The sequence below is a fragment of the Prorops nasuta genome, unplaced genomic scaffold (genome assembly GCF_024137725.1).
Source record: "Prorops nasuta isolate Cenicafe-Biocafe unplaced genomic scaffold, Cenicafe_Pnas_1.2 PNAS00002, whole genome shotgun sequence".
Classification (NCBI taxonomy): domain Eukaryota; kingdom Metazoa; phylum Arthropoda; class Insecta; order Hymenoptera; family Bethylidae; genus Prorops; species Prorops nasuta.
The window spans coordinates 13,510,669-13,523,358 of NW_027116799.1; the positions used below are offsets into that span (position 1 = coordinate 13,510,669).

Sequence of the window (12,690 nt, forward strand, 5' to 3'; positions counted from 1 at the left end):
CACATATTTCCTTATAACATCTTTATACCTATAATACGGTGAATAGCCATCTGTCCAATTTAAGCCGTGATGGTTATAATATAACCAGCTAGAAGTAAAAATAAAAATATTACAGTAAAAAGCTTCTGTTTTAATTAAACAATTTCACTTACTTTGCTTGTTTCATCTCTGCCTCATTTAACCAAGAATATGGAAATGGTGGTGAAAATAAAATGTGAAACACTTTTTTATCGCGCAAAACTGCAAACTCTTTCACTATAAAGGAATTATCTTTCAATCGAAACCCTTGAAAGTCCACAAATGTAGGAAACATCGTTTTGATTACGATCTTTCGAAAAATTTGTGTTAAACTGACGCGTCCCCTGGCCCCTATCCTCGGATTTATTTAACCGAGAAAACGGAACAGTACGTTGCACCAAGTATGCTTTGAATCAATTGTGTGTTTGTGCTATAGCGGACAATATTTTCCCGACCTTTCGGCAGTCAATATTGCCATATAAAGGACATCGGTAAGATTTTTCAGGCCTTATTCAACCCGGTTACGGGGAATTAATTCCGAAACATACTATATAATTTGCTGGGCGCCAGGTCGGTTCTTATGACCAAGCCTTAGAAATCCATCGATGTTTTAGGTTACACGGCTAGTCAGCCCCCTGAGGTAAAGGAGAGGGGCAAGGTTAGGAGAATACTCTAGGATCGTAAAGTTTTAAGATTTTTCTTAGGTGTTATTCTCGGGGTTGCAGTAAATGAAATCAGACCAAACTTTTTAGAGGCAAGATGACCGAGGCTTTAATCTTCCAAATTAGAGATTCATACAAAATAGTGCTCGCTCGGTAGTTCCTCCCCTATTGGCTACTCTCAAATTTTATATACGCGACGGACTCATACCATACAGAAACATCGCACTCACACAGACATACTACGACCCGAGGAGCGGGGAGAATTAGAGTTTTCATGACGGTTATGAATCAGGCATCCTCTCGGTGGGCAAATACGCCCCGATGACGGGGAAAAATGGTGAATCCCTTAATATACGCTAAGTCCCGAAGGAGGCTACACACGAGCCAGTGACCTCGGTCCAGTGGGGAGGCACGCCATGGGCACTCACTCTCTGGCTACGTCCTCCAGAGAGGCCCCGCCGGAGGGACGCTCGAATGGGGCCCTTTTCAGGGCATCGGACACCCCGAATACTTCCGGATAAGTAACGCAAGTTCCGATCCCGTCCCTCATCCGATCGGATGCCTAGCCCCGGACTCGAGAGCGGGGAACCTAAGGAGGAACCACTTCGCTTTTACAGGGACCGGCGTCTCGGGCTCGCGGGTGACTCTACGACCAACTGACGGTCCACAAGCACAAATCAAACTACAATAATTAAACAGGGGAAACAACCATTCGGACCAGTAATACCACCCTCCCTATACTCTTTGGTGACGAGATGCCTGGGGGGTGATACCCCGGCGGAACCCAGGACCCACCGCCAGCCCACCGACGCCACCCGGTAAGGCCACAGGAGAGAAATTCCCTCACCGTGATGGCCACCGGGGAAGAGCTGGGAATAACGACGGGAAAGCCCCGAGCCCACCGTGATACCTCCCCCCTCCTAGGCCGATCTACATCACTTATTCGCTAAACCGAGAAGATGGAAATACGGAACTCTAACCTTTACTCCCATCGGCCAGCACCGGGTTGGTCAGCCTCGCCGCAGGTCCTTTATTTGGCACCTCGTCCTCGCCTTCCTGGCCCCGGCTGCTACTCTTAGGTGCTCCGTTGCTCCATCTCATCCTCCAGATCCATCGGATTTTCCTCCAGACTCCAAAACTGCTACGACCGCTGCCTTCAGAGGACCAGACGGAAGAGAGCGAGTCCTCACAGGCACTCCTCAACTTCCAATTCCTCGGACATCTCCCCTCACCCTCGATTATCACCTAAGTTTCCATAATTTTCGGCGGTATTGGCCGATTAATGTCACGTGCTTTACTCGAAGCATCGTGATTAGCGGGGCTACCGACTCTGTCGCGTAGCCTATATTATACCGCTAAGCGAGGATATTGTTTCTCGCCGATAATGTATAGTATGATATCCAGGTGAGAGGTCCGAGTTCTCCCTTCTTCCTTTAACTCTCCGCAGCCATACTTTCTTCCATATCCACCTGATACTCTATGTTACCGACGGACCTGGAGAGGCTCCTATTCTCTTATTCATCTCTAACTTCTCTACTCCTCCCTTTCCCTCGTCCTTTCTCAAATACACTCCTATACTTTAAACGCAGCACGCTCTGCACCTCCACACAAAACGAACTTACCGACTAATAAACAAGTTAATAAAGGCGCTACCAAGGCGCTGACTAGATACAGAACAATATAACACTAAATAAATGTCACATCCAGTGATAAATAACCATTTTCCGTATTATTAGGCCAAGAGGGGTGTTAAAGCGGTGCTAAGAATGGGGCAACGTGCAAATAATAAGGCCTTCCAGGCCAGGATCGCCCACTTATAACGGGGATCCTAAAATTCACGTTATAACTCCCCCTTCCTACCCCAAGGGTACCAACAACCACCCTTACCTTACGTCTTGACCCAGATGACCAGGGTCAGTAGTTAGGTTCGGTTTTTATTTCTTTTCTTCCCGTTAGAAACATCTTCGGTGTAGAAAAGACATCTCCCTCCGCAGGGGACCCATCTCCGCACCGTGAAGGCTCCTGAACCTACTTCCCTCATTAGGGGAGGTTCGTTAAACTCCTCTACAATGTTTTCACCCGTGTCGGGGATTTTCTTAAAAATCTACGCCCTAACGCAACAGGGGAAATTCTCGCTTTTACCACCCGATACGGGGACACTTAGAATTTAACGGCGCCAAGATTATACTAACGCAAATCGCCAAATTATAGTTATCGTACCGGCACGATCCTAGACACTCCAAATTTTACAAGAAGGACGCCACATTACTGTCCACAATGGGGGTCCGAAGTTATTCTCACCCGTTGCCGGGGAAGACCCAAACTGACACGCCAAATCAAGAGACACGGTAGTGTCTCGACGGCAAGTACATAAAAGTAGAAAAAGTCATGCCTATACCGCCGTCGAGGCACTACTCTCTTATACAGCTAGTTGAGGCGTCCCAATTTTCAAACCGATTTTTCTCCGTGAATAATCCATTGCCATTATTTAAGTAAAGTTTTTTTTAAAATGGTTTTGAAAAAGCTTTCATTTGCGCCTAAGAACATCAAAATCGGTTCACGCAATCCAGAGATCTCATACTCTGTTAGCTATATACACTGCAGGCCAAAAGTTTAGGACCACCTGACAAAATTGTCAGAATGACATGCTCTTCTTTATGTGCGAGTGATTTAGCAGCCCTAGGAGTTAAAAGAAATTTAAGAATACCGTTGGAAAACTTATAAAATTCCGCATCCAACCATAACGATTTCATCTAAAAAAATCCAGTTGATGCCCATATTATAGAATAGAGATATCATACAATTTTTGATGTCTCTTTATATATGGATACTCAATTTCAATGACTTGCACCAGGTATAGTAATAGTCTTACGAAGTTGAAACTTAATTATGTGAAAGCTTGAAACTTAAGCTTTCATTTAAGACCAAAAACATATATAAATTGTTATTTGGTCCGCAGTTATTTGACAATTAGTCGAGCAGTGTGCGACCAGCATTTTGTCCGGAAAACATCTGCTCGCTAAGCTCTAAGAACAAATGCAGGTCGATATAAGTTATGGGTGCCAAATGGGTACCACTTTTAATTTTTTTATTTTTATTATTAACAATACTACGTGTTCCAATTCAATCAATAAAAGTATAAATATGTTAATTGTATTTAAACTTTCATTGATTTATTTGAAACCGTAGAATAGTTGTTAATCAAATGAAAGAAAAGTTAAACGTGGTTCCCCCTTTTTGCACCCATAATTTATACAGAACTGAATTTACTTCAAGAGCTCAGCGAGCAGATGTTTTACGGGAAAAATGCTGGCCGAACCTGCTTCATTAATGATGTAATAATTGCGGACCTAATAATAATTTAAAAACGTTTTTGGACTTGCATGAAAGCTAAAGATTCAAGCTTTCACCTACTTGAATTTCAAATGCCTCAGACAATTATTATGAGCGGTGCAAAGAATTGAAAATTGATATCAATAATTAAAGAGACGTCGAAAATGTTGTCATGTTCCTCTCCTTGAATACAGACACCCATTAGATTTTCTTAGGTCAAATTAATGCAGTAGGATGCGGAATTCAATAAGCTTCACGACGATATCCTTAAATTTGTTCTACCTCTTAGGGTTGCCAAACTACACGCACTTAAAGGAGAGCCTGTCGTTTTCACAATTTTACCAAGTGGTCCTAAACTTTTGGCCTGCAGTGTATATATCGAAAATAAAATTTTCCTTCATAATCTTCTTCTCCAGCCAGAATGTATGTCTCGGGCTGAAGTTGGTCGCTAAGAAAAATGACGTCATTTTCACAACGCTTCCAACATAATATACTCAACGACCAAACTATATGGTTGTGAACTGTCAATTCGGCGACTATATTGAACTGTGTAAATTGTAATGTGAGGTTATTTTTATTTAATGCAGTGAGATTATTCATCGTGTTGCGATATTGCATCTGTTAATTTCTACAATCACAAATAATTCAATTAACAGTGACTGAAGGATTCGCGAATTAGATAAGTATAACAATATATTTTACAATACGGGATGTAGTATACTTTGTGGTACTTTGTGGTATTTCTTTTTCAGATTAAATTAAGACAGAACATTTTCATATTCTTTGATGAGGATAGAGCTGACTGGATTAAATAAGATTAATATTTACAACTCTGTGCCAATGAGAAGCATACTTTCAACATTAATGTGCATCGGTCATTATCAGGAGGATATTAATTGAAAGAAATTATTAAGGTATTTAATAATCATATGCTAAACTTTCAGGTATTGAAATCATAAATCAAATGCATGTTTTGCTTTTTGTTTTCTTTAAAGTGATATTGATTGTAACTATCCGATAGGTTATATCATATATATATGAACAAATATTTCAGATTAACCCTTTGCGGACGAGCGGCGGATATATCCGCCCAAGCCTTTTTACCGTTGCGGACGAGTGTCGGATATATCCGCCCAACTCTTGCGCTGCGGCTAGCGTACGTCTGCCGTCGTAGACGATAAGATACACATGGGGATACTAGCCTAAGACGTCAAGTGGTCTCCCAATGAAATTTGAGACTTTTGGACGATGAAGTCTTATCTTCCGTATAATGTAAACTTACGATGCAAGACCATGGTAGAGTCAGAACGAATTTCAGTTTGTCGAGTCAGTATTTCAGTGTCACTGCCAGAGCAACCAGCAAAGTTTTCCGCATATTTTATATTTTATAACATCCTACACACGATGGCGAAAAGATCCAGAGATAGTACGTTCAATAGTGACAGTAATGATGAGTTCCAGTTTGACTCTGACGACACAGGTGTCATTAGTTCATCCAGTGGAAGTGAAATCCTTGCAACAAGTAATGCACTCAGGCGCTTCAATGTGGGCAGTGATAGCAGCAGTAATGAAGAGATGAATATTCAGGAAAATGATGGCCGTAGTGATAATGAATGGACGAATGTTACAAATCACGATATCATTCAACAAAAAATACAGTTTAGTTCTGAATCACGAACCCCTGGTTCACAACTACAATCAACTTATAAAGAACCGTTAGATTTCTTCAACTCGTTCTTTACGGAAGAGTTGATCAAGAAAATAGTTGAGGAGACTAATCGGTACGCAAATGATACGATACAAAAAAAACATGTAAAAAAGCGGTCCATATGGCGTACATGGACTAATGTCACACTAAAAGAAATGCGAGCATTTCTCGGGATAATATTGCTTATGGGAACAATGCCACTTCCGAACCTGAAGGATTATTGGAGCACCGACAGGAAATGCAGGATCCCGTACTTTGCCGAAGTATTCAGGAGGGATCGATTTCTACAAGTATTCTGGATGCTTCATACAAATGAAAATACTGAAGGTAGACAAAACATGACAACAAGGACGCAGAAAATTAGCAATTTTTTGGATTACATTGATAGAAGATGTCGAGAAAATTTTGTACCCGGGGTGCAATTATCAGTGGATGAATCCATCGTCAAATTCAAAGGGCGAATAACTTTTATTACGTACAACCCACAGAAACCAACCAAGTGGGGTATCCGTATTTACGTTCTTGCAGACGCCAATATTGGTTATATACAGACTTTTTTACCATATTATGGCAGTTTTACTACAGAAAAATTACTTAGACCAGATCTGCCAATAAGTACAAGAATAGTCTTACAACTATACCACAATCTATTGCAATCCAATCCTGGCGCTGTAGGATACCATATCTTCAACGACCGATATTTCACAAGCATTCCCTTGGCAGATGCACTACTAGAACTGAAATGTCATCTGACTGGAACTATCCAGACAAATAGGAAATTTATTCCAGATGAAATAAAGAATCCAAAGATTGCGAAAAATGAGATGGTTGCCTACAGACGGAAAGATTTACTATTATTGGCTTGGAGAGACAAGCGTATAGTGACCATGCTCAGCACCTGTGCTACCTCATCTTCAAAAACCGTCACTAAAAGGTCAAAGAAAGAAGGAGTAACTGATACTGTGAAGCCAGATGTGGTTCTAAATTATAATAAATACATGGGCGGGGTAGACAAAGCAGACCAGTACACAGGCACGTACTGTTTTATGAGAAAGTCCCAAAAATGGTGGCGAAAATTATTTTTTTGGGGATTGGACGTTTCTGTGATAAATTCCTATTTATTGTATCAGGAACATCACAAGAAATACAACATAAAAAAGTTAAGCCATATAGCATTTGTACGTCGCTTGGTAGATCAATTGATTGGAGATTTTCGAGATGGTGATCCCAAGCCTCCTTCGACTTCTGGAACAGCGGAAAGGCTCAACGGCCTTCTACATATTATTCGGCGAAATGAGACAGGAAGAAGCAAAGATTGTGTCGTATGCTCGAATCGGAAGGTAAAACATGGAAGGAGAGAATCGATGTACTATTGTGCTACTTGTTCAGCTAAGCCGACCTTGCACATAGGTGATTGTTTTGAGCGATACCACACAAAGGAAGAATATAAAACGTATAATATGTAAATATGACTACATTTGTTTGTTTATGGTTTTCTTAGATTTCATAAAAAAAGTTATTTGTTAGTAAATTTGTTTGTTTATAATTTTTAGGATTTTTTGAATCATTTATTTGAATAAAGCCTTAATTTGTAAAACGCAAATATGCGACGTGAAAATTTTCTTTACTGCACGCTCCAATACCTGTCGTCCACAGCGACGCTCGCCCGTCGAGCGTCTCCGTCCGCAAAGGGTTAAATTATGGCAATGCTTATTTGAAAGATATGAAACATTCCAAAGAATATTCATTTACGTAAAATACAAGTTGACCAGTATTTGGATTTGAACAAATTATACGATAGTAGATGTTTACAAAAGATGCGAAGACCACCAAATATTACAGAAGTTAGGTCAACAAGCAATAAAGAAAATGGAGATGGAGCAAAATCAAATAGTGTTAAGTAACTGAGATGTTTCATGTTCCTTCAAATATTTATTTTATTTGAAGATTAAGATTGTTAAATGATGAATTTGATTTCAGGCTTACTCATAGTGTTATCATTTAGTATTTTACAGTCACTGTGCAAGTGTATTATAACAAATAGTAATACTTGTGCTTTGACTTAAATACATTTGATACAATTGAACTAAAAATCCAAGGAGGAAGGTTCGCCCATATAATGACTGATGGAGTTGAATAAAAAATTGGACTATTCACTCCTGCATTTTCTGAGACTTGAAACAGGCCAAGATCAAAGCTTTGAAAGATTGGCAAAGTAAGAAATGGCCAATATTCACAAAAAAGTCATCCATTGCTCAGCCATGAATTAAGGATGGGATTCATTGGATGAAATTATATAAAGTTGAGTTTTTTTTTTTTTTTTTTTATGCTTCTGAACCTTTATTAAGTTATAAGCAAATTAAATAAATATGAGTACATTAAGTATAAAACTAGAAGAAATATACAAAGTAGTTATAATAGTGTACAGATGTTTGAAGTACAATTTCTAAATCAATTAGTAAATGATTTTATTAGTATTAGTATATGGAGGGAGCATGGGATGAATTATATGAATATCTCATGGTTTTTTAGGAATTTGTGAATATACATGAGCGGTTTGATGCTTGGTTGTCCAAGAAAGATGTCAATGGAGAGAGGGGGATAGTAACCCAATTTAATAAGCAATTGAAGCAATCTGTCTCTGCCCTTGTTGGTTAAAGGACATTGCCGAATGACATGGTTTATGTCCTGTTGGTCATAGCCACATGTACATTTTGGGTCCTGAATGTATCCTATTCTTGCTAGAGAGGAGCCTAGATGGAAATGGTTGGAGCGGATTCTGTTGACCCAGCAAGTAAAGTCCCGAGGTAGGGTTTTTTTTGAAAACCATGGGTGGGTCTTGGGGTGAAAAAACAGTGAACAAAATTTGACACCCTTGTATGTAGCCTCCTCCAGAAGGGAGTTAAGATTGTTTATAATTGCTTGGTTTTTGAAATTTTGGGATAAGTCTGACCATGGACAGTGAAATTGAGTAGAGACGTCGAGATTTGAGGCTTGTTTGGCGAGCATGTCTACATATTCATTAGGACCGATGCCAGAGTGGGCAGGAATCCAGAATAGTTTGACTAATTGGTTGTTCTTAAACTTGAGGTCAATAAGATTCTTAATTTCTGACAAGTAAGGGTTGTAGTGGGCATGAAAGGAGGAAGAGGTGAGAGAATTGATGACACTAAGACAGTCTGTATAAAAATGTATATTATTAAAGTTGGAATCGACTAGCTGTTTAAGTCCCAACAAAATGGCAATGCATTCTGCCGTGAATGAGGAGATGTCTCCAAAAAGACCAACCTGAGAAAGAATCTCAATATCGGGAGAGAAACAGGCCGAGCCGACCTTGTTAAGCAAATTGTTTTTACTGCCATCAGTGAAAACTGTGATAGTGTTGGGTGGGAGATTGGAAAGGTGATCTAGGAAAAGGAGGTTAGGAGAAGTAGAGGATTTCAGCAGGTGTCCTAAGGACGAATCAGTGTGGAATGAAGGGCATGGAGAATAAGCAGATAGGAAAGGCATTAATTTGTTTTCTGTTCTAATGGATGGAAAGTAGGAACATGCATTTTTAATGCAAGAAGTTAGTTGAGTCGAAGATGATTTAATAAGAGAATCCAAGGAAGGAGAAAACATAATCTTTTTTAAAAGTTTAGAGATGAAGGATGAATTAAAGGAAATGGATTTGGCGATGAATTTATTGCAGAGATATTTGGATCGATGTTGGAGGAGACAAATTTTTGATTCTCCTATGAGAACATTTGTGGGTGTAGAGATTCTGTATCCCATTGCAATACGAATGGCTGAGAATTGAATTCTTTCAATTGTTAGGATGTCACGTTGCTTTTTGGGGAAGTAAATGAAGCTATTATAGTCAATGCTAGAACGAATAAGACTTTTATATAAAATAAGAGTAGTGTACGGGTCGGCACCCCACCTGATTCCGCAAATAAATTTTAATATATTGATCTTTTTAAAACATTTCTTACGTATTTCCTCAATTTGTGTTTTGAAGTTAAGTTGGTAGTCAAAAATGATACCTAAGAATTTGGTGGATGTGGAGGAAAGAATCTTAAATCCATTGATTTTAATGGAACATGTTCCCGGTTTAATCCCTTTTTTATTGAAGTGGATTAAAACAGTTTTTTCGGGAGATAAAGAAAGACCAAGTTTAGAAAAGTTGGAGTCAATTTTCCCAATAGCTTCTTCCAGAATAAATTTATGAGAGGGGGACGAAATAGGAAGAAAAACACCAATGTCGTCGGCAAACTGGGAAACAATGATTTTACTGTTTAGACCCTTCATGATGTCGGCAACGTAAATGAGGTAGAGTAGAGGACTCAGTACACCTCCTTGGGGCAGCCCTTTAGAGACAGTTCTAGAAGTATGTTCTATTGAATTGAGCATAAATGTTACTTGTCTACTATAGGTGAGAAAATGTACAAAGCTGATAATGTTGGTAGGACAGTCTAGGTTTTTGAGTTTAGCGACAAGCACATCGCAAAGAACATTATCGAATGCACCCTGTACGTCCAGAAAACAAGCTAGGACGTCCTGACCTTTATGAAAAGATTCCTCCACTGTTAAAAGGAGTGTCGCTAAGTTATCAGAGCATGATCTTCCCCCTCGAAAGCCTGACTGTGTTTGGGGAAGGATGTCCAGGTGTTCGACCCACCATATTAGTCTGGTTTTTATCATTTTTTCCAGAACTTTGCAGAAGCAAGAAGTAAGCGAGATGGGCCGGAATTTGGAGCTGTCCTTCTTTTTAATGAAAAAACTCCGACTATTTTTCCAACTTGAAGGGTATTGTTGGGATAAAAACATTTCGTTGAAGAGGTCAAGGAATACTTTCTTAATAGATATAGGGAGATTAATGATTAGGGTGTATTCTAATTGATCGAGACCAGGGGATGCTTTAGAGCTACATCTAGAAAGAGCTAGCTGTAGCTCCTCGGCATGGAATGGATCGTTTAAATAGGAGAAAGAATGGGAAGAGGAAGGAAGGGAAGAATAGGTGGAAAAAGGGGAAGGGGAAGGGGGGGAGGATGAGGAAGAGGAGAAAGAAGAGGATGAGGAAGAGGAACATGGGGTATAGTGGGAAGGAGGGTTTAATACTTTCTCACTTTCATAAACTGATGGGCAAGGTGGAACCCAGGGAGGAGCAAGATTGTCGATGAGAAGAAGGATTTTTGACTTTTGATCTGTATCAGGATGAAAGGAAGGGTTGGAGGATATGCGAGAAAAGCGGTTTTTTAATATTTTACAGCAATTCCAAACATAGGAGAGAGAAGTATTGAAGTCTATGGATTCAGCAAAGTTTCGAAAAGATGCTATTTTCTTTTGTTTGATAGCTTTTTTGGTGCATGCCACTCGTTTTTTAAATTCTATAAAGTCTTCAATTTTGTGGGAGTGTCTCCATTTTTTGAGAGAAGCTTTACGTTGTCGTATCATTTTGTCGCACTCGGCGTCCCACCAAGGAGTAGGGTTATGTGGGAATTTGGAGGGATGAGAGGGTTTTGTGGGTGTGGATTTTTTGGCAGCATCAACAATTTGACTACATATGATATTGTACTTGTCCAGTGTGTTGGAGTTTGTATACTTAGGAGAGAGGAGGAGAGGAAGGGAGTCTGTCAGAATGGAATGATAGAGAGACCAGTTCGTCTTTTTTGAAGTGATTCTATAGTTTCTCTTATTGAATGTGGTTTTATGTTTGGTTGATGAGACACTGATTAGCATAGGATAGTGATCGGAGCCACATAAATCATCGGACACCTGGCAGTCGATTTTATCAAAGAGGTCGGGAGAGGAGAGGAGGAGATCTAAGTTAGACAATGATTTGCGATAGAAGTCTCTATGAGTGGAGGATTGTTCGTTGACCAATATGAAATCATTTGAGTTAATAGCGTTGAGAAGAGAGGTGCCATGAATGTCTGTTTTTGTACAGTTCCAGGATGAGTGATGGGCGTTAAAGTCCCCTAGGATAAGGCTAGATCCAAGGGTTGAAATAGCAGAGAAGAGTTGGTTCCATTCCCGTTCCGTTACCGAGTGGTTAGGAACTCTATAGCAAGAGAGAAGAAAAAGTTTTGGAGAAGTGTTAATAATTTCAACCGCGGCTACTTCTATGTTGTTACTTATCTTGCAAAGGGGAGAGACAGGCTTGAAGAAAAGATGCTTTTTTATAATAAAAATAATGCCACCTCCACGGTGAGAGTCCCTATCTAATCTAAAGGTGTGATATCCTGGGATGTCAAAGGATTTGTCTTTGGAGAGCCATGACTCCACTCCGATGAAAATGTCTTGTCCTGTTAAACGCTTTATTAGTTCTTCTTTCTTCTTGTATATACCTCTGGCATTCCAAAAGGTAATGTGGAGGTCTTGAAGAATGTTAGTAGTCATCGTTTGGTTAGAGAGGTTGTTGGGTGTCGTTGTCCTGATTGGTTGTTTCTATTTCCATCCATGCAATGTGATTGTCGAGTTTCTTCAGAATTCTAGATATGCGGTTTTTGATAGATTTATCCAGTAGAGAGGGGTAGATTTCTCTAAGCATCTTTGTTAGTTTAGAAAAATCGTCGGTGTATTGGCTGGCAATTGGAATAATGTCAGTTTTACCAGAGGTGTCAGCAAGAAAGTCAACCAACTGTTGATAACTCAGGAAGAAGGCAGTATGATGTTCCAATAAAATATGTTTGATAGGTTCAGTCTTGTATTCTATGTCTGCGATGAGGTCGAGTTGATTTTGAGATTCTAGAGCGGGTTGTTTTCTCCTTAGGTAAAGATTTGCGGATGCGACGAGAGAGTCGGTACTTGAGGAAAGCTCCATATCGGATTCTTGGTTAACTTTGTTAGTGTTTGCCTTTTTTTTAGGGTTTTTGGTTGAGTTGGAAGAATTTGAGATTGAAAGAGGTCGTTTGTATGTGATATCAGTATTGGTTGGATCAAGAGTTGGAGGAAGGGTGTCATGAGACTTATTGGTGGTGTTGGTAT

The 12,690-nt window shown here is 39.8% G+C and overlaps 1 protein-coding gene across 1 annotated transcript; it reads left to right on the forward strand.

Annotated features, from left to right (window-relative positions):
* The first annotated feature begins 4,247 nt into the window (after positions 1-4,247).
* On the forward strand, positions 4,248-7,248 carry LOC136781254 (piggyBac transposable element-derived protein 4-like). The gene is made up of 4 exons (XM_066740108.1): positions 4,248-4,436; positions 5,068-5,169; positions 5,268-7,131; positions 7,223-7,248. The coding sequence occupies exons 1-4, from the start codon at positions 4,248-4,250 to the stop codon at positions 7,246-7,248; spliced, it is 2,181 nt and encodes a 726-aa protein (XP_066596205.1).
* Positions 7,249-12,690: the final 5,442 nt, after the last annotated feature.

What these genes read in the sequence shown, in the direction of transcription:
- LOC136781254 (XM_066740108.1), top strand. Translation starts at nt 4,248, where the DNA reads ATGCGGAATTCAATAAGCTTCACGACGATATCCTTAAATTTGTTCTAC. An exon ending in TCTTCTTCTCCAGCCAGAAT is followed by an intron (nt 4,437 to 5,067) that starts GTATGTCTCGGG and finishes CAAATATTTCAG; the next exon opens with ATTAACCCTTTGCGGACGAG. An exon ending in ACTCTTGCGCTGCGGCTAGC is followed by an intron (nt 5,170 to 5,267) that starts GTACGTCTGCCG and finishes TGGACGATGAAG; the next exon opens with TCTTATCTTCCGTATAATGT.